At 44.9% G+C, this 21,879-nt stretch overlaps 1 protein-coding gene and 1 long non-coding RNA gene across 3 annotated transcripts in view; one reads left to right on the plus strand and one right to left on the minus strand.

The window, feature by feature from the left end:
- LOC123070740 (uncharacterized) overlaps nucleotides 1-13,522 on the plus strand; it is a 17,283-nt gene extending 3,761 nt beyond the window's left edge. The window contains exon 3 of the mRNA XM_044494059.1: nucleotides 13,298-13,522. Coding sequence (XP_044349994.1) covers nucleotide 13,298 — 1 coding nt within the window. The 3' untranslated portion in view covers nucleotides 13,299-13,522. The remainder of the gene's footprint in view (nucleotides 1-13,297) is intronic.
- Nucleotides 5,344-11,072, minus strand: LOC123070749 (uncharacterized). 2 transcript variants are annotated; one of them, XR_006433918.1, is made up of 5 exons: nucleotides 9,826-11,072; nucleotides 7,698-9,035; nucleotides 6,564-7,466; nucleotides 5,704-5,799; nucleotides 5,344-5,568 (listed from the first exon to the last, which is right to left on the minus strand). It is a non-coding gene; the product is annotated as an uncharacterized lncRNA (long non-coding RNA). The 2 variants fall into 2 exon arrangements; XR_006433915.1 differs by having other exon boundaries at nucleotides 5,344-5,614.
- Nucleotides 13,523-21,879: the final 8,357 nt, after the last annotated feature.

The following is a 21,879-nucleotide window of genomic DNA, read 5'->3' on the forward strand; positions in this document are numbered from 1 at the left end:
CGGCGTGGCCGGCTGCGCGGTGGAACGCGCCTCGCCGCGGCGGCCGGTTCCGCCCGGCAGGCGGCGAGGGCCGCGGGCGGCGTGGGCGGCGGCTGGGGTCCGGCTTCGGGCTGCCGGCGGCTGCGGTGGTTCCTCTCCGTCGTGGGCGTGCGGCGGTGGTGCGGCTCGGCCGGTGGCGGTCCGGCGACCTGGTGATGGTGGCCGGCGGTGCGCGTGTTGGTGGTGCCTCCCTTGGCGGCTTTCGGTGTGGGGAGGAAGGGGAGCGGCTTGGACAGGGGCGGCGGAGCCGACGGCGTGCCGGCTGCAGCGCGAAGGCGGGAACTTTACGGGCCTCTGCGTTCCCGGCCGGGCCTGTGCGGCCACGGGCCTGGTGTGTTCCTGCCATTGCGTCCGGTCAGCTACCGTCTTCGGCGGTGGAGGTGGGGCCCTCCCGCGTGCCGATGGTGCTGTTGCCTGGTCCCGGCTCCTCTTCTTCATCGTGCCGACCATGCTTCACGGTGCCGTGGTGAGACAGCGTTGAACGCTTTGTGTCTGGGCTGGCGCAGGGTGAGGGTCTGTTTGGCGGCGAGCTTCGGAGTGCCTGAGGTGGAGGTTGGGATCGGGAGAAATCTCTGTTGGCCTGGCCGACATCGACGCGGTGGGGCTTGTGGGTGCCGCCAGACCTTCCTGGAGGGCGTCGGAGCTACCCTTCCTCTCCCCTCACCGTACCGGGGGAAACCCTTGGCAGCAACGTCGTCTTCGTCGCGTTCCTTCTTGGAGTTGTTGATTGGTACCGGTGCTTCGGAGGCTCGGAGTCTGGTGGGAGATCTCCGGTGGGTGCAGCGGCCACGAGGCTTCTTCGTTTCTTTGTCGATCCGCCGTTGTCGGCGTTTGTTTCTCTTGTATTTTCTCTTTCTTTTCTTTTGGGCGTGACTGTGCTGTTTCCGCCCCAGCATCTATCGTTGGATGGTTCGGTTGGTTGCTTTGTATACAAAGCGGGGGGAAACCCTTTTTCGGTATTGCGAGACTCGATAGAGCTCAGGAGATGAGACCCTTGTCATTGCTGGAAACTTGGTTACACCAAACACTGAAGCTCTCTTTGTTGGGCCTAGCATCTCTTGAACACACCGTTGACAGGCAAAGATCCAGGATTCGTTGGCTAAGGGATGGCGATGCAAACACTAAACTGTTCCAAGTTGTAGCCAACAGCAGACTTGCCAATAATTTCATCCCCTGCATCAAGAGAGGCGATGAAATCATCACTGACCAAGTTAGAAAAGAGGAAGTTTTTTCTGAGGCCTTCGAAAACCTGCTTGGGAAGGCCGGAGCCCGTGATAACACTATAGACCTTGAGTACCTCCAGATCCCAGAGTGCAATCTTGATGAACTCGAGCTAATGTTCATTGAAGAGGAAGTTTGGAACGTGATTAAAGAGATCCCTGCCGATAGAGTTCCAGGCCTCGATGGATTCATTGGTGCTTTCTATCACATCGCCTGGCCTTTCATTAAAGGAGACATCATGGCCGCGCTGATGAAACTGTATGTGGGAGATGGATGAAGGCTTCGATAAACTCAACCGTGCGCACATTGTTCTGATCCCCAAGATACCTGATGCCCTGGAAGTTGGAGATTATCGACCGATAAGCCTGCCTCATAGCTTCACCAAACACTTTGCCAAACTACTCGCGACCAGAGCTCGACCTCGCATGTCAGAGAGATCGTGGCCATAAATCAATCGGCATTCATCAAGGGGAGAAACATTCATGACAACTACCTCCTGGTCAGACAGCTAGCCCGGAAACTTCACGGGAGAAAGGAGGGGCTGTTTCTCAAGCTTGATATCTCTAAAGCGTTCGACTCGCTGTCTTGGTCGTTCCTATTGGAGAACCTAAGGGCAAGGCGTTTTGGGCAGAGGTGGATTACTTGGATCTCGATCCTTCTCCACTCAGCAAGCGTTCGTGTGGTGGTCAACGGAGTCTCGGCAAGGCGATTTCATCATGCCAAGGGCCTAAGGCAAGGGGACCCGGTCTCGTCGCTACTCTTTGTGATCGCCATGGACTCCCTCACCTCCATCATTAGAAAGGCAACTGAAGAAGGAATCATCAACTCGTTCAGAGGCGTCACGGCCACGCAGTGGCTATCCCTATATGCTGACGACCTCGCGATGTTCCTGAGACCGACTATGCAAGATCTCACATTCGTCAAGGCCACGTTCGACATCTTCGGTGAAGCTTCTGGCCTCAGAATCAATTACAGCAAATCCAACGCGATTCTTATCAGGCACAACGAGAACGATCATCACAGAGTGGAGTCGATATTGCAATGTAGGATGGGAAACTTCCCATGCCGTTACCTTGGTCTCCAACTTGCAATCAACCAGCTAACAAGGGCGGATTGGCAGCCGCTCCTTGATCAAAGAAGTTCATCCTGGCATGGCAACGAGGCCTCATCCAGCGACCTGGGAGATTGATCCTGGTCAAAATGGTGATCGCTGCAAGACCGGTCCACCAGCTCCTAGTGCTCAATCCACCTGTCTGGGTCCTTGAGGAGATCAACAAGTGGATGCGCTCATTCTTTTGGGCTGGCAAAGAGAAGAGTCATGGTGGACAATGCCTTGTCGCTTGGGACGCGGTTTGCAAACCTACAACATTTAGAGGCCTAGGTGTGAAGAACCTAGCATGGGAATGGCTGAGAAGATCTGATCCGAGCAGGCCCTGGCAAGGGTTACGCATGCTAGTGGATGATCAAGCACGAGAGGTCTTCAACAGCTTCGTCAAAATCAAGGTGGGGGAGGGATCAAAAGTCCTCTTTTGGAAATATCGTTGGATTCACGGCACTGCGGTTGCTGACATCGCCCTGTTACTTCACAAGATGGTCAGCACGAGGAACAAAAACAAGAGAACAGTGAGAGATGTGCTCAGTGATAATGCCTGGACGCATGATGTGCAAGGGGAGCTCTCTTTCTTGGGCCACATGCAAGTCTACTCTCTATGCCAAGCCATCAACACAGTGGAGAGGAACTTGGAGGAGCCTGACCAATTCACTTGGCCTTGTCACATGTTTGGAAGATACAATGCAAGCTCCACATACAGGTGGCTTTGCATGGGGCAAGTGAAAACCCCCACCGCAGGCTGCATTTGGCGAAGTTAGGCGCCACTTAAGTGCAAAATCTTCATGTGGCTCGCTAGCCAACACCGCCTCTGGACCTCTGACAGTCGCGCTCGGCACGGTCTCCAAGACACGCCTTCGGCCTGCTACACGTGCCTGCAAGACGAGGACAATTCCGACCACATCCTTGCACATTGTGGCTATGCGAGAGAGGTGTGGCACTCATGCTTCAACGATTGGAGACTCAACATTCAAATCCCATCTACTGATGTCACCTTCCTGCAATGGTGGCTCGACCAAAGGAGGCACTTCAATGACAAGCTTAGAAGAGGATTCAACTCCATCACGATTTTAATTGCTTGGGCCCTTTGGAAGCAGCGCAATGCACAAGTGTTCAACAATGTATCGAGGCAAAGATCGGCTGCGCAACTTAAGACAGAGATCCTAGATGAGATAGATGATTGGAGGAAGGCCGCACTAGGCGGAGTTGGTGCTTTAGATCCTTTCGCGAGAGAGTAGCCATAGTTGCTAGGGCGTAGGCGTTGCGTGGGTTCCCCCTACGAGTTGTTCGCATCTCGTTAGGGCTCTTGTACATATTATTCTGCCTTGTATAAAAACTAGCAAAGTGGCCCGCTCGATGCACGGGCTAGGATTTTAAAATGTAATTTACATAGTCAATATCTTATCCTTTTATTTGAAGAACATATTATTTGATCTGTCTAAAGAAGAATTGGGACCATTTTTTGTTCATTTACACAATGATCCTTTCACAACATAATTTTATCTTGTGCATCATAAATGAAACTACAAACTTGACTTCAAAAACCGAATATAAGTGAGTTGAACTGAAAATTTCAATATATTTTCCATACAACAATACAAGGGACAACAATAAAACTTCAAGCGTTCTCTCACATGCCATATTGTTGAGGATATTAGAATTTTATACTGATCAAACTTTGCGCTAGTGGTGTTTTTCATATCTTGTAAGAAGTGGCATCTCTTCTATCGTAAGTATAGAAAAACTATATGCATTGCAAGATGTAACTAATCAAGATCTCTAACAATAGCAAAGAGATATATAGAAGATTTAAATCCTTTTGTAAGCACATCTTTTCTGTCGAGACATATTTATATATTTTTGAGTTATAATTTTTCTTTAGGGATGAATGTGAATAAGTGCTTGTACTCAAAAAGGGTCAATAGAACGAAACTATGGGAACAATCCGGGGTAGTAATAACATTCTTATCTTCTGAATACTATGGCATATTTTTCGCAACTAAATGTATAATCATACTTGGCATTGTTTGTTGTTTACAACAGTTTTACCAAAATATATTTTTTTTCTCCTTCAGTCTCATCATGTACAGATAGATTGCTTTTCTATCTTGGTCCTGTTGTTTTTTCCTAATATGGTCGGCCAAATTGTGGCACTGTAATTATCCGTAAGAAAGTGATCCTAGCTCATGTCAGTTTAGAGTTAATATAAAGTCTAAACACCTAGATAATAAACATCAAAAACATTGATTTATTTTCATATGTATTATATTATCAAGGTATTCCTAGAGATGTCATCTAAAAATGTATACTTATTGAAGATTCTGGAAACATCTCCTTGCCTCACTCGTGTCATACCCTTGTTATTTTGGATTACCACACAATGATCTGTATCATTCAGAAGAACCGAAATGACATTTTTTGCATAATGAACATCATAATTAACGTGATATCTTGTTTTGGTCTTTTATTATTGTTGAGCAACACAGTTTTTATTCCTTCATATGATACAACTTACACAGGTATAATATTGGAATAGACCCACGTATCCTTCTTTCCTGGTCTTATGCATGTCTTGCACCAGGTTTTGTGCATGCATTTTTTTTTCTTTCCAAATTCACAGTTGTATTGTTCTTATAGGTATCAGCCGTGAAAATCGGTAGTGGATGCTAACTGGAGCGATCAAAAACACCTATAACGTACGTGTGCCTTTATCTGGCTCTAAGTTGTCCATGCATCAATCGGTCTTGCATTGTATTTCTTTAGGCTAATCGGCCTTGCATTGCATGGCTGCATGTATGGTGCTTACCTAGGCAAGATTAAAAGCTCACAACGCTGATATGTATGTATGTAACTAGTGGATGGGGCGCGCCCTAGGCGCGCCTCCTGAGGCAGAACTGTGCGCCCTTTAATTGCTGGAACACCTCAACCCGTGCCTTTTGGGTTAAGGGTGTAATACATGCAGATCAAACCGAGGAGCTATTCATAAATAACATAAGAAAATGAAGTCCATTACATGTGACTGTCGGGAGTAGCACTCAACTTGATAGCCAGGTAGATGATACATTACATCACAAGTTGTTCAAAAGTCAGGGAAGGCGGTCTGGATCATAGCATACATGACAGGAGAGCATCTCCATATCAGCAACTTTGTTATCGCTACTGGTGGCCATGGCAGACTCAGATGAACACCCAGTGTTCTCCTGAAACAAAATCAAACCAATGTTCATTAAGTAATCGAGTGTTCTCCTGAAACAAAAACAAACCGGTGTTCAGTAAGTAATACAAGGAAAGGAAAATGATATTGACAGAAAGAAAACACAAAAGGGAAACCTAACCTTTCAGGAACAGATGCAACTTTCTCTTTCTTTTGTTTTCATCCTTTCTTCGATTGCTTCTCCGACTTCTCTTGTTGTGCTGACTTCTTTTTGTCACTTAGAGAACACTTACCACTCTCAAGTTCAATGTCAACGTATACAATATCCAGAATGACAAGCTACTAATCAAACAGTAGGGAAAGTAGCCAACATTTTTAGTTTCAACTGCTGCTACAATACCCACAGTACGAGGAAAACATGGAAAACTGATATACCATGTGTGTTGTTGTTTCTACTAATTCAGGTAACATGTTGTGTACTACTCCCTCTGTTACTAAATATAACTCTTTGTAGAGATTCCACTATGGACCACATACGGATGTATATAGATGCATTTTAGAGTGTAGATTCACTCATTTTGCTCCGTATATTGTCCATAGTGAAATCTCTACAAAGACTTATATTTAGGAACGGAGGGAGTACATTAATCTTAGAAATTAACATGGAATGAATTGTATGGTCATCTGCACTGCTGTAGGATGGCCAGCTAGAATGAAATCACTAAGTTGCATGACAGGAGGGAGTGGTAACCACCATAACAGTTCATGAACCGGTGAAAAAAGGGCAGTATACCAAAAACTGTAAAACAACTGTGGTAGCGTGTGCTATAAACCAAGTACTGACAAAACTAAATGATGAATAATCACAAAATCAGTAAGCATGTAAGCATATCGAAATAAATCATTAAGAATTTATAATTTATTTAAATGAACTTGTCCAAATCACAACTGTGATGCAACTATAATGAGAAGTGGTTCTATCAACCATGCAACACCAAGCCCATAATTCTATGGAACTTCATATTCAGAAGATAAATATACCTGAATAGCTAGTGCAGGAGAGTATCCACGGTAGCATTGTCAGCCTACGCTGCAAGTTGTCAATTGTGATCTTCCTCTCTAAGCCATTGTCATCCCCTTCTTCCCCAAGATGCCACCGCCAATGTCGTGTCGTGGTACTAGAGATGGAAACGTTCAGATTCAGTATCAGGCATGGATTGAGATAGTAAACAATGCCAAGAAATCAATGAACAGCTAGGCGTCGCTTACTCAGATCAAAACAATCTAGAACTAAATGCACAAAAAACCTGAATTAGGCTATAATCTAGTTAATGAACATGTGCCAAAACAAAGAAATGAGGGAAATCATGGATAACAATGTCAGATCACGTAATAGACTAAACTGAACCTAGGTCAATATTGTAATCTCCGCATCTCAGTTTATAACTTTTGTGTGGTAACTACAGCTCAAAAAAATTAAACATACAAAACTGACAAGGAAATGCATTTTAACAAACATATGATAGTCACCAGCGCAGCGCAAACCTGCTAACATATTAGATGCATCACGGATGGCCTGGCGAGTGCGGGAAGCACCCACTCTCTGCCTTGTCTCCACCGCCCTATTCCTTCCCACCACCAAGCCACTACAGAGAGCCATCAGCAATTGATCACCACCTAATTATCAGAGTATTTGCAAAGGTTGCGACAGCACCACCGCTCGGGCGAGAGTTAAGGATGTAGCGCGACAATGTGATGTACATACTCCAGAACCAGGTTCAGAAAGAGCTCATCCTTCTCAGTTTTGGAAAAGAAACCATGCTTTAGACCTACAACATTTGGGTGGTCAAGTAGGCGTTTGGTCTGAAGCTCACGGTTCTTGTAGTGCTTATCCTGAAAAACCATCTTAATAGCAACAGTTTCCCCTGTCTGCAAACATTTAGCCTGCAAAACAGTTACATTAAGGTTTTATCAGACACCAAGGTTTATGTAGACACAATATTGGTACATAGATAGTCACAAGAAAATATATTATGGCTATATAGAATATCCTAGATGTATAGATAGACTTCTCAAGACAAAAATACATAAAAAGCTTTGAGTAGATTCGTGCAAGGCAATAAGAGGTTGGCTGCCAAAATAAACATAGACCAGCTTGAAGTTGTTGCAACTAACCTGAAGAAAAATACCAAATGAACCCGCAGAAATGCATAAAGAGTGAAATATGCAGAACAGATAAAAATGTGGTATGGCCAATCAGCTGTTCCGGTGTTTTTTTCTTCTCACAATATAAAAAAGACCATGTGATTTTGATCAACCTAGCCATCATAAAACCAAATACCCTCACCAATCCAATCTTTCGAACAAAACAGCACCCTGTCCAATCCAATATGCTACAAAAAGAACATAATGAGTATTAGCTCTTACTGGATTCAAGTTATCGAACATATATGAATTATCCTGGATACTTTTTAAGATGATGGATTCCACATACACCATTTTTAGTCATTAAAAAACAAGTTGCTTATTTTATTTCAAGATATATAAAAACACATACGAACTAATCACAACCGATATTAAATATCAAGGAGTCTAGGAGCATACTTGACCTTAGTTTGAGAAAACCTCAGCAGGCTTCTCTTTAGCGACCTGCAAATCGATGGGGGAAAAGAAGAAACTAATACAGCAACTACATGTTCACTCAGCATTGGTACTATCTTAAATTGTTAGTTCTAAGTTCTAACCACACATGTAAAATAAAGTATCAACCTCTAAGAAAAATTGTTTATTTCCCTGAAAGCTGGCAGAATCAAAACTAAAAGAGATGCATCTAGAATTTTTTTATGTTCATGTGCATAGACGTTTCAACCTCTAAGAAAATATTTATAATAAGTTCTAGCTGTAGTAAATACCTTCTTAAGCTGATGATAGGAGATGTGCCAACCGCAAGCATAAAGGTTTTTCAACTGAATAACTTCTAAAAACAAATAGAATGATAGCCTGTATGCCCAGACCTCGCCTTACGTACCATGTAGAGTTTTCCCTCCACAAGAGAACCACCAGATTGTTATTTGTGTAAAGAAAGAAAGGGAACAACATAGAAACCAATCCTTTGCATCCTTGCAAATGTTGCTATTATTAAATCAGGCGTGTAGGCATCCCTCTCCAACTTAAAACGTTAGTTCTTTGCAGGAAGTTCTTAATTACCAGCCTTACTCGTCTCTTCTGTAAGTTACAAAATCTGAAACAGTAACAATGTACAAGACCCAGTACTCTACATCACACTAACTCTGAAAGGCAAATGACTCACAAAATGATACCAATTACCCAGAAAACAGGGATCTACACTAATTTGTTTGTCGAGCTTACCTTTCATTAGCATGGGGTACATAATGCAAATAACAAATGGAGAGCCAAATCAAGAGCATTTGAATCAGCGCCAAACAGTAGATCAAATGGATTTGGTAACATAAATCCCACACTTAAACTCTTCCCATCAATAAAAGTCAGGATCTAAAAGAAACAATGAGAAAACAATAGCTAGATAAGAACAGCGCACCATCCTTTCTAGTTTCTACAGATTCGAATTTTAACAAACATGTTGCTTAACTTATAGCACTGCTATCCTGGCATAGTATAATCACTATCAGACAAGTAAAACATGACAGACTATTAACTGAAACGACAAGCATCGGTCTACTTATGCATCTGGTACTTCAGTAGAGACGGGTTCTTAACTTCTTATGCTACAGCAGCTACGTCTTCTAACTCTTATTTATCAGATGGAGCAGCTTTGTTGTCCTTGCCATGCATTGCCGACAAGTCATCACAATCAATCTATTCATCTAACCAAAGAGAAATGCACAAAAAATTCCATCTATCACCAAACAGAAAGGCACCGTCACAGTTGTGCTGTACAGATTACTACGCAACAACGAACAAATTTGAGACAGCAATCCATCCAACCCCAATCCCGACCACCAAACCAACACGGGGACCTACTCCAGATGTTCCATCTCAGACCACAAATGAAATAGCCTCTCAAACCCATGACCCTAGTAACGTCGACAGGTATGAAATCTGAAAACGGCCAAAGGGATTGAATGAGAGTTACCGGACCTTCCTCTTGTCTAGCGTTGCCACTCAGATGGAAAATTCATGATGGATGATTTTACCCATTAGCAATAAAGAAGTGAACACCCGTCGTCCTAGGTACCGGCAATCACTTCTCTCCATGATATAGCATGACAACCACGCTTCAGTGCAAATAAAAAGAGCATACCAACATGCAAGAGGAAGATACCTGAACTTTCAAGAGGGATATAGCTCCTGCCTGGTCATCTTCTTCTGACTGAAGTTTGATTTTTCCCTGAATATATGTGCGATGGTGAGCGCTGCACTTACTTTGCCAGTCCCAGCTGTAATAAAATTTGTCAACATCAATAGACCATATTCCATGAATACTCTTGCTTTCTCAAGGGGATTAAAATTTAGGGGTCCAACAATTTCAGATTTGGGGAGAAAATCAAAGATGAATGTGTAGAGCCTGATGCCCCTTGTTGTCTTGAAGTTCCTGCACCATAAAACAAATATCAGTGCATTGCTGTACTAATCCAGACCAAACAACAAACAAATCAAGTGAACAATCCTAATCGTGCCATACTAATCCTGAACCTCCTCTGCCGGCAACTGCCCGCTTCCTCTGCCAGTATAGCGCCACACACATGAACACAGACGCACGTCGGCCGGCCCACATTTCGCACGCACGCCACACGCATTGCAGTCGAGAGCACACAACACGGACGACTGCATATGCCACACCGGGCCGGACAGAGCCACTGCCTATATATATATACCACCATGGATAGTTATGCTCGTCATTCTAAACCAAAAATCTGAAGTTAGTTCATGACACATACTTGTTTCGTACATAAAACTCAACCCAACAAAAGTTCCTGAAAAAAATTGTACCATGTTCATCAATTAGTCGAGAGTCAGAAGTACACAAGCACATACCTTATAGGTGGCGACGACGTGGTTGAAGGCGGTCGGTGCTAGGCCAGAAGCACGCACCTCGGGCGGATAGTCAGGGTGCACGCCCGGGCCGCTCGACGGCTGCGCATCGTTAGAAGACCATCCGAGGGAGAGCCACAACCACCCACCGTTGGACTCGACGGCGGCGGCGAGGTCGGCGCGTCCCGCGGCGAGGAGCTGGATCTCAGCATCTCGCCCTCCCCTCTCACCAGATGCAACCAACGCCCCTCTTTGCCTCGCACCCATCGCCCTCATCTGCCTTGTCGTCCTGGAAACGAGCACGGTTCCTCTCTCCCGTGTGCTCCGAGATGCAGATAGAAAAGCTCGGGGGAGATGGAGCTCCAATGGCCAGGCCCAGGCGCTCGGGGCAGCTGCCGCCGGAGGAAGCTGTGGGCGAGAGAGACGAGAGGCGAGGTTGCGCGCGTGAGGAAGTTGGCCAGTTTCTTTTTCTCTTCACATCCGTATCTTCCCTGGGAAGGTGTTATCCATCGATCGACCTGAACAGTACATCGGATGACGTGGCATGCGTGAGAGATCGCCCTTTGCGCGACTGTGCATGGGTTTAATTATCTAGTTTTTTTAGAGAAAGATGCAGTTATCTAGTATCTTGGGCTTTAAAGCCCAAGATACTAGATAACTGCATCTTCCTCTAAAAAAAACTGCGGCCCCAGCGTGCTGGATGTTTCGAAGGTTTTCTTTATAATATAAAGCCGGAGAAAACCCTTTTTCTTAAGACATGTTCTAAAATAGAGTTTGGGTTTTTCTGAGAGACCAGATCTGTCACCTTAGCTATATACACATTAGGTTCTTAAAAAAACTATGGCACATTAGGACTCACGTTTGGTTGCCACGATGCTATATATGTTACGCATATTTGACAGTTACATAGTTATAATTTTAAAAGACCCACGGGATCGAGGGCCAATATTTTCTGATTAACGTGGAATTTTGTAGACTGATTATCTTGCTTCGAATTAACCCATCATTTACTTTTAATATATAAATAGATATGGTATGCCATTGGCATACTTTCGGAAAAAAAGAGTAGTCTTTCCAACTCCACTAATTCCAGCTATCACGAATCCTTTCTTTTGCAACTCCGCCGTTGCTACTTTGAGACCGATGATTAAATGTTTGTCGCTTGCAAGCAAGCACAACACTAGTGTAGCTCCGTCACAATGAGTGAAAATATGTGGTTGGGGAAAGTTAACTTCATGAAATCATGATTGTCAGCCTGCGGGCAAGGACAGGCGCAAAGGCGGCTCGCATCTCGGCTGCGCGGCCGACAGCGAGATCACCAACTTGGCCATGAGCGAGTATCACCTCCATGACGATATGACCACCATGCAGGTACCTTTCGACCGATTTATTAGCTTGTTTCGAGTGAAATGCACAGAACCACCACTTTAGCGTCATAACTCTCGGAAAACTATCACTTTACAAAATATGACACTCTGCACCGCAACGAAATTTTGACAGTGGCAAAAAACACAAAACTGAATAATAAACTTGTTTTGGCGTAACCAATCACGCGCTGCCGACGGCGGTGACAGCGTCGGGCTAACGGCCGTAGGGACCAAGCCAGTCAGTCTGTTCCCTAAAGGGAAACAGTGTCAGTTCCCATCCTCTTCTCTCGCTCACTCGCTCACTCTCGCGCCACTCTGCCTCACTCCCCTTTGCGCCGCTGCCGCCGCCGCCGCAATGGCCTCTTGGAGAGATCTGGAAGACAGCATCGTGGAGGAGGAGCAGACCTACACCGGCATGCATGTGGATGTGTGGGTATGTATACACTGCTTTCGGTTAGGGTTAGGGTTTGGCAAGTATAACTTGCAGAGTGTGTCATTTTTAGATCCTCCCTTCTCTGCCTCTCATTTGTGAATTGCCTAAGGCACCTTTTCAGTGCAAGAGAATCCTGTTACTACTTTGATTCTTCCTTCTGTGGCATAGTGGTTGATCCAGAGATCAAATGCAAGCTTCACTAGTTAGGGGCAAGAAATGTGTTGCATTTGATGGCATAAACATAGGTAGAAGATTATATGGTTGTGCTAAGCAGGAAATAATTGATGAGATTATTGTTTACTAGAGCATTAGTGTTAGCTGAATGTGGTACTGTTACTGAATTTTCTTGTGTTAATTGAATGTGCTAGTGTTAACTAAATGTGTTGGTGTTTACTGAATGTGGTACTGTTAAACTGAATCTGCTACTATCAACTGATTGTGCTTGTGTTAATTAAATATGGTACTATGTTAACTGAATTTTCTTGTGTTAGCTGAATGTGGTACTGTTAAACTGAATCTGGCACTGTTAATTGAATTTGCTTGTGTTGAATGTGTTGATGCTTACTAAATGTGCTAGTATTAACTGAATGTGTTGGTATTAACTAAATGTGCTGGTGTTTACTGAATTAGATATTGTTAACTGAACTGGTACTATTAACTTAATTTGATAGTGTTAGCAGTGATTTGCTATTGTTAACTTAATTTGATAGTGTTAGCAGTGATTTGCTATTGTTAACTGAATTGCTACTATCAATCATATCATAGTTTAGTGTTTGGAGGGGGTTGATGCCTTCCCACCCACCCAGGTTCAAGGCATGGTACTTGCAATTTGGGTTTGTTGCACCAATTATACTGTAGGGGCCTCCCTTACAGTCTTTCTGTCAAAAAAACCATATCATAGTTTGAACTGAATTTGGTAGTTTTAACTGAATTACAATTACTACTGTCAACTGAATTTGCAGAGAGGTATTGACTGTGGAGTGATTCAGTGGGTTAATGGACCCTGGCCTGTCATACTTCAGAGGTGCCTGACAAACTATGGGAGATGTTTCATGACCAGAACTGTGGCAGGGTGATGGATGATGCGTCTTGAACTACGTCGGTATTTCCCCAAAGAGGAAGGGATGATGCAGCACAGCTACGGTAGGTATTTCCCTCAGTGATAAGACCAAGGTTATCGAACCAGTAGGAGAACCACGCAGCACTATGTAAACGGTACCTGCACACAAAGAACAAATACTTGCAACCCAGCGTGTAAGAGGGGTTGTCAATCCCTCCCGGGTAAAAATATAGATAAATTTGTAGTAGATTGGATAAATAGATATCGCGGAAACGCGAAATAAAATAAATGATAAAAAAATTACAGCAAGGTATTTTTCGGTTTTTGGATTAATAAATATGAAAAAAACAAATAAAAATAGCATACACTGGGTAAACAAATTACTGTTGGCCAATTGATAGAACTTCAAATAATTATGATGATATCCAGGTAATGATCATTATATATGTGTCACATCCAAGATTAGTAGACCGACTCTTGCCTGCATCTACTACTATTACTCCATACATAGACCGCTATCCATCATGCATCTAGTGTATTAAGTTCATGAAAAAATGGAGTAATGCAATAAGAACGATAACATGATGTAGACAAGATCTATTCATGTAGGAATAGACCCCATCTTGTTATCCTTAATAGCAACGATACATACGTGTCATGTCCCCTTTTGTCACTGTGATTGAGCACCGTAAGATCGAACCCATCACAAAGCACCTCTTTCCATGGCAAGAAACATCGATCTAGTTGGCCTAACTAAACCAAAGATTCAAAAAAGAAATACGAGGCTATAAGCAATTATGCATATAAGATATCAAAACTCAAATAACTTTCATGAATAAAATAGATCTGATCATAAACTCAAAGTTCATCAGATCCCAAAAACACACCGCAAAAAGAGTCACATCAAATAGATCTTCAGGAGACCATTGTATTGAGAATCAAAAGAGAGAGAGAGAGAGAGAGAGAGAGAGAGAGAGAGAGAGGAAGCCATCTAGCTACTAACTATGGACCCGTAGGTCTACAATGAACTACTCACGCATCATCAGAGAGGCACCAATGAGGATGATGAACCCCTCCGTGATGGTGTCTAGATTGGATTAGTGGTTTCTGGAACTTGCAGTGGCTGGAATTGTATTTTGTCGACTCCCCTAGGGTTTTTGGATTTTTGGGGTATTTATAGAGCAAAGAGGCGGTGCAGGAGGCGGCCGAAGTGGGCACAATCCACCAAGGCGCACCTGGGCCCCCGGGCGCGCCCAGGTGGGTTGTGTTCCCCTCGGAGCCCCCCTCTAGTACTTCCTTGGCCCATCGTGTGTCTTCTGGTCCAAAAAAATTCTCCAAAAAGTTTCTCCGCATTTGGACTCCATTTGGTATTGATTTTTTGTGAAGTAAAAAAACAAACAAAAAACAGCAACTGGCACTGGGCACTATGTCAATAGGTTAGTCCCAAAAATGATATAAAGTGGCTATATAATGATTGTAAAACATACAAGAATGATAATATAACAGCATGGAACAATAAAAAAATATAGATACGTTGGAGACGTATCAATGGATAGACATGCTTACGACAAACAAATAGCCAAACTGGAGAAGCAGAATGAATTCTTGGCCAAGAAATTCAGTGACATGGTTGAGGAAGTTGGCCAGCTTTTTGATTGGCAGGATGGAAAGGTGCAGCATATGGAACATGAGAATGCAACAAAGCATGTTGAAGATGTCAAGACAATGCTTCCAGAGTTAGAGGAGCAGTGCAAGTTGGAGCTAAAGATGGAGAAGATGGGGTTGGCCAAGGAGCAGAGGTGCATCCTGACTTCTCAGACGGCTATCATCAGGAACACTAGGAAGGCCATGAAGGAAGTCAAGAAGGACATGGATGTTCTTCAAAAGAGGAGAAGAAGAACCTTGAGACTGTGATTGTTGAATTGCTTAAAGGTGGGCATGGTAGCAAGGAGAAGCTTCAGAAGATCAAGTCCATCCTAAGGGAGTGAGGTGGGTGTATGGAGACTAAGTACATATTAGGCCAATATATATAACAGGCCATGGAACACCAAGAAGCTAAAGAAGTTGGTGGCATATTTTGTAGATCTACTGATCTTGGTTTATAATGCCTAATGCAAACAGTGTGGTCAGCTGTTAGGCTAGCTAGCAAGCAATCATATGGGTCTTTGTTGTGATCCTTTATGGTGCCTACTGTGTTACGTCTATTATGAACCAGTTGTATGATTTGTACTTTTTATGCACACTTATGCAGGACAACAAGAGTATGGAACCTGTTATACTCCAGGTGCATGTTATGGGTCTAGGTTGTGTTGTTTGTTTCAATTTGTATATCACAAGTATTGTGCAGTGATGCGCTACTTCTATGTGCATGTTGAGTATGCAACCTGTTGTGCTGTTTATCATCCATCTTGGAGTACTCTCCATCTTGGCAACTGAGTCTTGTGGTTACCCATCCACCTTGACAACATCATGACAGATAAGTGGAGTACTCTCCATAAATAATACACACAAACAATTATCTTGATAGGTAGCATAGTGCATAAAACAATAGATGGCACCCAGATAAAACCTGATACATAGTTCATACCATTGCAATACCAACTGTCGGTGTCAAAACCGGCGGATCTCGGGTAGGGGGTCCCGAACTGTGCGTCTAGGCGGATGGTAACAGGAGACAAGGGACACAATGTTTTACCCAGGTTCGGGCCCTCTTGATGGAGGTAAAACCCTATGTCCTGCTCGATTAATATTGATGATATGGGTAGTACAAGAGTAGATCTACCACGAGATCAAGGAGGCTAAACCCTAGAAGCTAGCCTATGGTATGATTGTTGTATATATTGTATATCTATCGACTAGCCTGGCCCCGGTTTATATAATGCACCGGAGGCCTGGGATAACAAGAGTCCTAGACGAATACTCCGGTGGGGAGAAGTCCTTGTCTTGATCGCCAAGTCTTGTGGAATCTTCCTTGTATGCGGTAGCCGTCCGAACTGGCCCATGAGTATACGGCCACGGGAGTCATCGGCCCAATCTAATAGATCGGGAGACGACGTGGTGAGTACCCCCTAGTCCAGGACACCGTCAGTAGCCCCCTGAACTGGTCTTCAAGTTAGGGACGCTCCTCGATTCTTCCGAACTGTTCTTCATCTTCGGTTGCCGGTCTTGAAAACTGGTTCAACAAATCTTCTTTATCTTCGATCTTGAGGATCGCCGAAATGCATTCGACGAGTTTACACGTCGGGTATCCGAGGAGCCCCTTTAAGTTTCCGGCCTTTATCAATTCCTTGTTTTATTTTTATGCCACACCTCGGGTTTGAAGTTGTTCCCGGGAGGCAGGGTCCTCTTGCGTCCGAGCTCCAACGCCGGGCTGCATTTGAGGTATCTTTTGCAGTCGAGCACCAACGCCGGACCGCTTCCCAGCTCTAGCGCCGGAATGTATCCGAGCTCCAACGCCGGACTATGTATCCGAGCTCCAACGCCGGACTGTATATCCGAGCTCCAACGCCGAAATATATCCGAGCTCCAACGCCGGACTGTGTCCAGGCTCCAATGCCGGACTATATCTGAGGTGTCATATCACCTTGGTTCAAAAAAGTTGAAGGAGTTTAGCCGAGCTTAATGCCGGAAATGCCCTCTATGGAGCCAGCCACTAGCGCCCGAGCTTTATGCCAGACTGCTTCCAAGGTGGTGCACCACCCCGACTATGGGCCGATTTTTTGTCAATATTTTTATTGGTGCAATTTATTCTCTGCCGAGATATATAGCCAGTAGCCCTCAAGGTGTGTATCGGTCTAAAACCCGAGATGCACATGAAGGATAACATAAGACCACTGATCCCAGTAGCCGTTGAGACTCAGGTTGATTTGCAAAATCGGCCTGAGGATCAAGTCCTAGCTCGGCAGAATACTTCGGGACACAAAAGCGGCGTGCTCAGTCCTCAAGACTCAGGTTGGGTGCGGCCGACCAACCTGAGGATCAAAATCTCCTCGGAAACCATATTGCACATAAAATTTTCTGTATTGGACAAGCAATGCAGTAACCCCCGAGACACTGGTCGGGTGGCAACACCAGATCAGGGGATCGATGTGCCCTTTTAATATTTGTAAATAATAAGCCCGAAGCCCAGTAGCCCTCGAGCCTTAATGCGGGCACGGGTGGCCGAATTAAGGATCTATATCCATAGTAAAATCACAAATTATGTGTAATGACTCTATGTATCCAAGTACTTTACGTCATTAATGCTCGGATCCGCATTGTACAAAACTTTGTTGACCGACCATCGGCTTCCACCTCCTTGGCCAGTAGCCGAGGAGTGTTTGTCCTACTTTATAAAGCCTTTATGAGGGCAAAGATTTACGACAAACAAGGCAATCTGGCCACACGGTTTTATAAACAAAGGTACGCAGAGAGATATGTTATATTACTGTTTAACAGAAGAAATGTATTCCAAAGAAAATAGTCCCGCTATCGGTTCCTTTCTTTGGGTTGTCATGCTAAGCATGATCATGAAACCTCAGCTCGAATGTAAGAGCAAAATATCGAGGATTTAGTTTGGGAGGCCAGTTAATAGCCCCCGGTAGTGTTCGGCGACAGTCGAAGTCAAGCTGTAAACACTTCGGCCAATCTAATGAATGGCCCGTCATAGTCATCGGATCGCTGACCAGTTTACGCTTATTGTGACAGTCAGTTTTCGGCTTTCTCCACTAAGGTGCTTAACCATGTGAGCTGGAAGCACAATCACAGTGGTTCTCCCTTTGCACGCCTAGCCGAACAAAACGAAACGTAGGAAGCAAGTGCAGGAGCCGGGCAACCCAACTATTGACCAAAGACACAATTCGAAACCAATGCATATATAGCAATATCTGAGAATGTTTTTGCCGAATCCCTAAAGGTGTCCGGCGTTGCACTGCGAGACTAATGCTGGAAAAGCACAAATAGTTTAAAAGTGCCAAAAAGCTTGGAAAACCAAGAAACGTCAGTAAAAACATGACGTCCGAATAAGATCAAGTGTTCGGTGCCAATCCGAAAATTGGTCTTAGAAAAAAGAAGTGCTTCTATCGTCCTTTAACATGACACATCCTATCTCAAGACTTCAAGCGGGTCAGCCTACGGCTTCAACCTCCTATCCCGAGGGCGAAGTACTTCTCATTAGGCCAGTTTAGCAAACTAAACTCTAGCAGCTTTGAGAGAGAAATTAGGCTCCCCGGCTAGTGACGCACACTCGCGTCGAAAAAAGGAGTGATAAATAATAATAATAGAACTTTGCAACGACTGAGAAGAAGAACACTTATTATAAAATGGCTCAAATAAACTTAAGAGCCCCCAAGTGACTTGGGTAGAAGAATGATTGCATGTACCGAAGTACTTATATCATATCTATGTTCAACCGAACTTTAAACGCGTCTTAACCGACCGTCGGCTTCTCCCTCTTTGGTTAAGGACCGAAAAGTGTTATGTACTCCATCGGTCGAGAATATCGACGGTGTTTCCAATAACCAGGCAATCAGGCCATAAGGCTGTAACAGACAAAGCGCGCTCAGGGAACTTATGCTATATTACTGCGAAGAATAAGAAGCATCTTCGAAGAAAATAGTACCCCCACCGATACCTTTCTTCGGTGCTCATTGTTATTATGAGACTTGTGCAATAGATTTTTTGTACTCATGAGTTCCGTTGTGTGCCGACCATCATTGAATAACTATAAGAGCGCTAGCTTTCGGCTTCACCCAGTCTGAGGTCCGGCTCGGGTGACCCGATCGTGACAATCGCAGAGGTGCTCCCTTTACTCCCTAGCCGAACAATCGGGAACGTAGGGGTAAACACAGGAGCGAGGCAACCCAGCTTGCAAATCGCTTAAGTCAATGTGGTGCATATTGTGGCGTAATACACGAACAAGGAACGAAGCCGTACAAGTATAATCATATGCAACAGGAAAAGCTTCATAAAGGAAGCCCCCAAGTAAACGGGGTATTTGAATTTATGCGTCACAAACAAAGTTTGGACAAGGAAATTTTTTAGAAGCAACTTTTTTCCAAAAAAGTATAATGCTTGGTCGAACCGAACGCAAGTTAGAAATTAAAGCTTTGAGCATGAAAGCGACTTAGCTGGTTAATGTGTTCGGTATTGATGACGCGGTCCGAGCTTGATGCGGGGCAAGGTTCCATCCCTCAAGCCGTTCCCGAGGTGGCGGAGCGAAGAGCTTGACACGCCGAAATGGTGACGTAGCACGATCAATGCAGACCGGCAGAGTGACGCCGAAGTCCCCAGATCATTTTCCTGTGCACAAAAAATAGTGCAAACCGAAGATAATAGTAATAATGATAATTAAAAAAATCGTTGCATAATAAATGATTTATGCAAAGTGAGTAATAAAAGAAATATGGCCTGGCGCCGAAGTCAAGTCGATGCAGGGCGTCGGCGTGATGCGGTAAAGGCGTGGCAAAGCCTGAATTCGCAGGTCGGTCCGAGCTCCGAGTGCGGCGTTCGCCGGACTATGTACGGAAACTGACCGAACCACCATGCGACTGTCGTTAATGCAGCCACCATTTGATAGACCTGTGTACATATGACGGACAAACCAGAGTAATAATTCCTTGGGAAAAATGAACCCAAACAAGCAAAGAATACTGGGATTAATAGCACCTGATTTATTTGTTGTAGCAATCCGAAGGAAGGTGATTCCTAAAATTGGGACCCGCTCCGCACACCCATTGCCTGATGGGTGATAAAACGACGGCATGGCAATGCTGGTAAAGGTTGACTCGCCGAGGCAAAGCCCTCGTCCCAGCTAACGTGACGGAGTTGGTCGACTAGTGACGCCGAAGTGTCCGGAGTAGGTTGATGAAGAGATGGCGAAGCCCCCGGTCCAGCCGAGATGTCGAAGCCTCGATGTCAGCCGATGAGTCGAAGTAGGTCGGCGTGATGGACACCAGCTTGAAGAAGCAATAGTGCGGCCCTGTCGATGCAGGTCGTGACATGGTCGATGCCGGCTTGATGAAGCAACCGTGCGGCGATGCCGGTATGCCCGCTCCGTGTAATCCGTGGGGCGGCGATGTTGGTGATGATTTATCCTTCGCGATGCCGGGCTCATGTTCGGCTTGCCGAGATGACGATCCGAAGAAGTTGAGCTCGGCTCAACAAAGTGACGCCGTGTCTAGCGCGGGTCGGCAGCCATGGAGTAATATTGCCGGACTGGTTTGACACCAGCATGATGTTGAAAATCATGTTCAAAAGATCTTACAGTTAGTGGGATGTGTTCGGGAACAAAACACAATACCCCACACAAAACTTCCTTCAAAGGGGATGTCCGAAATCCTGTTCATAAAAAAGATGAACTCGGGTCGGATTCGTTTTCGCGCAGAAAACAGATCCGAAAAGTGATGCACTAATCGGAAGGTTTCCGGAGTTTGGACGGTCGGATCGAGCCGAAATTTTGAGAGGTGGTAGATATAGGAATTCCGCAGCCGATCAACGGTTGGATCTTCCAAAGGACGTCCAAGCTAGAAGCTGGACACCACGCCCTAAACTCATCCAAATTCCCGTCCAGATTTGACAGGGCTCCGGTATATCGTGGATTGCCAGAGATTCCTCCATCAGAACTCGACGAAATTTTCCAGGGTTGTTGTAGACTCAATTCCGCACAATTCCACCAAAGCGATCGTCAAAGAGATACTCGAGGAGGTGGTGCTGGCAGATACGAGTTCACTGTCCAGAAAAACAGCACGGTCGCTTGAGGGCAATGTTGACGTTGAGCCCCCGAGCTCCATAGATGATTCCTCCATGATCTTGATAGAGATCGGAGTTGATGTTTGATGAAGGCCCTCATCCGTACATGGTGATCCGAACACGGGGAGAAATTCTTGGTCGAACCAAGGTGACCAGTCGAGCTGGTGACGAAGATGCCGAAGTCGCAGTTGATCTGCAGGCGAGCCATCGATCCTTTTGTCGATCACACAGCGGAACTCTCAATGAAAGCACCAATGTCGGTGTCAAAACCGGCGGATCTCGGGTAGGGGGTCCCGAACTGTGCGTCTAGGAGGATGGTAACAGGAGACAAGGGACACAATGTTTTATCCAGGTTCGGGCCCTCTTGATGGAGGTAAAACCCTACGTCCTGCTCGATTAATATTGATGATATGGGTAATACAAGAGTAGATCTACCACGAGATCAAGGAGGCTAAACCCTAGAAGCTAGCCTATGGTATGATTGTTGTATATATTGTATATCTATCGACTAGCCTGGCCCCGGTTTATATAATGCACCGGAGGCCTAGGATAACAAGAGTCCTAGCCGAATACGCCGGTGGGGAGAAGTCCTTGTCTTGATCGCCAAGTCTTGTGGAATCTTCCTTGTATGCGGTAGCCGTCCGAACTGGCCCATGAGTATACGGCCACGGGAGTCCTCGGCCCAATCTAATAGATCGGGAGACGACGTGGTGAGTACCCCCTAGTCCAGGACACCGTCACCAACAATTTAGATAG

Source organism: Triticum aestivum, chromosome 1A (assembly GCF_018294505.1).
Source record: "Triticum aestivum cultivar Chinese Spring chromosome 1A, IWGSC CS RefSeq v2.1, whole genome shotgun sequence".
NCBI classification, from domain to species: Eukaryota; Viridiplantae; Streptophyta; class Magnoliopsida; order Poales; family Poaceae; genus Triticum; species Triticum aestivum.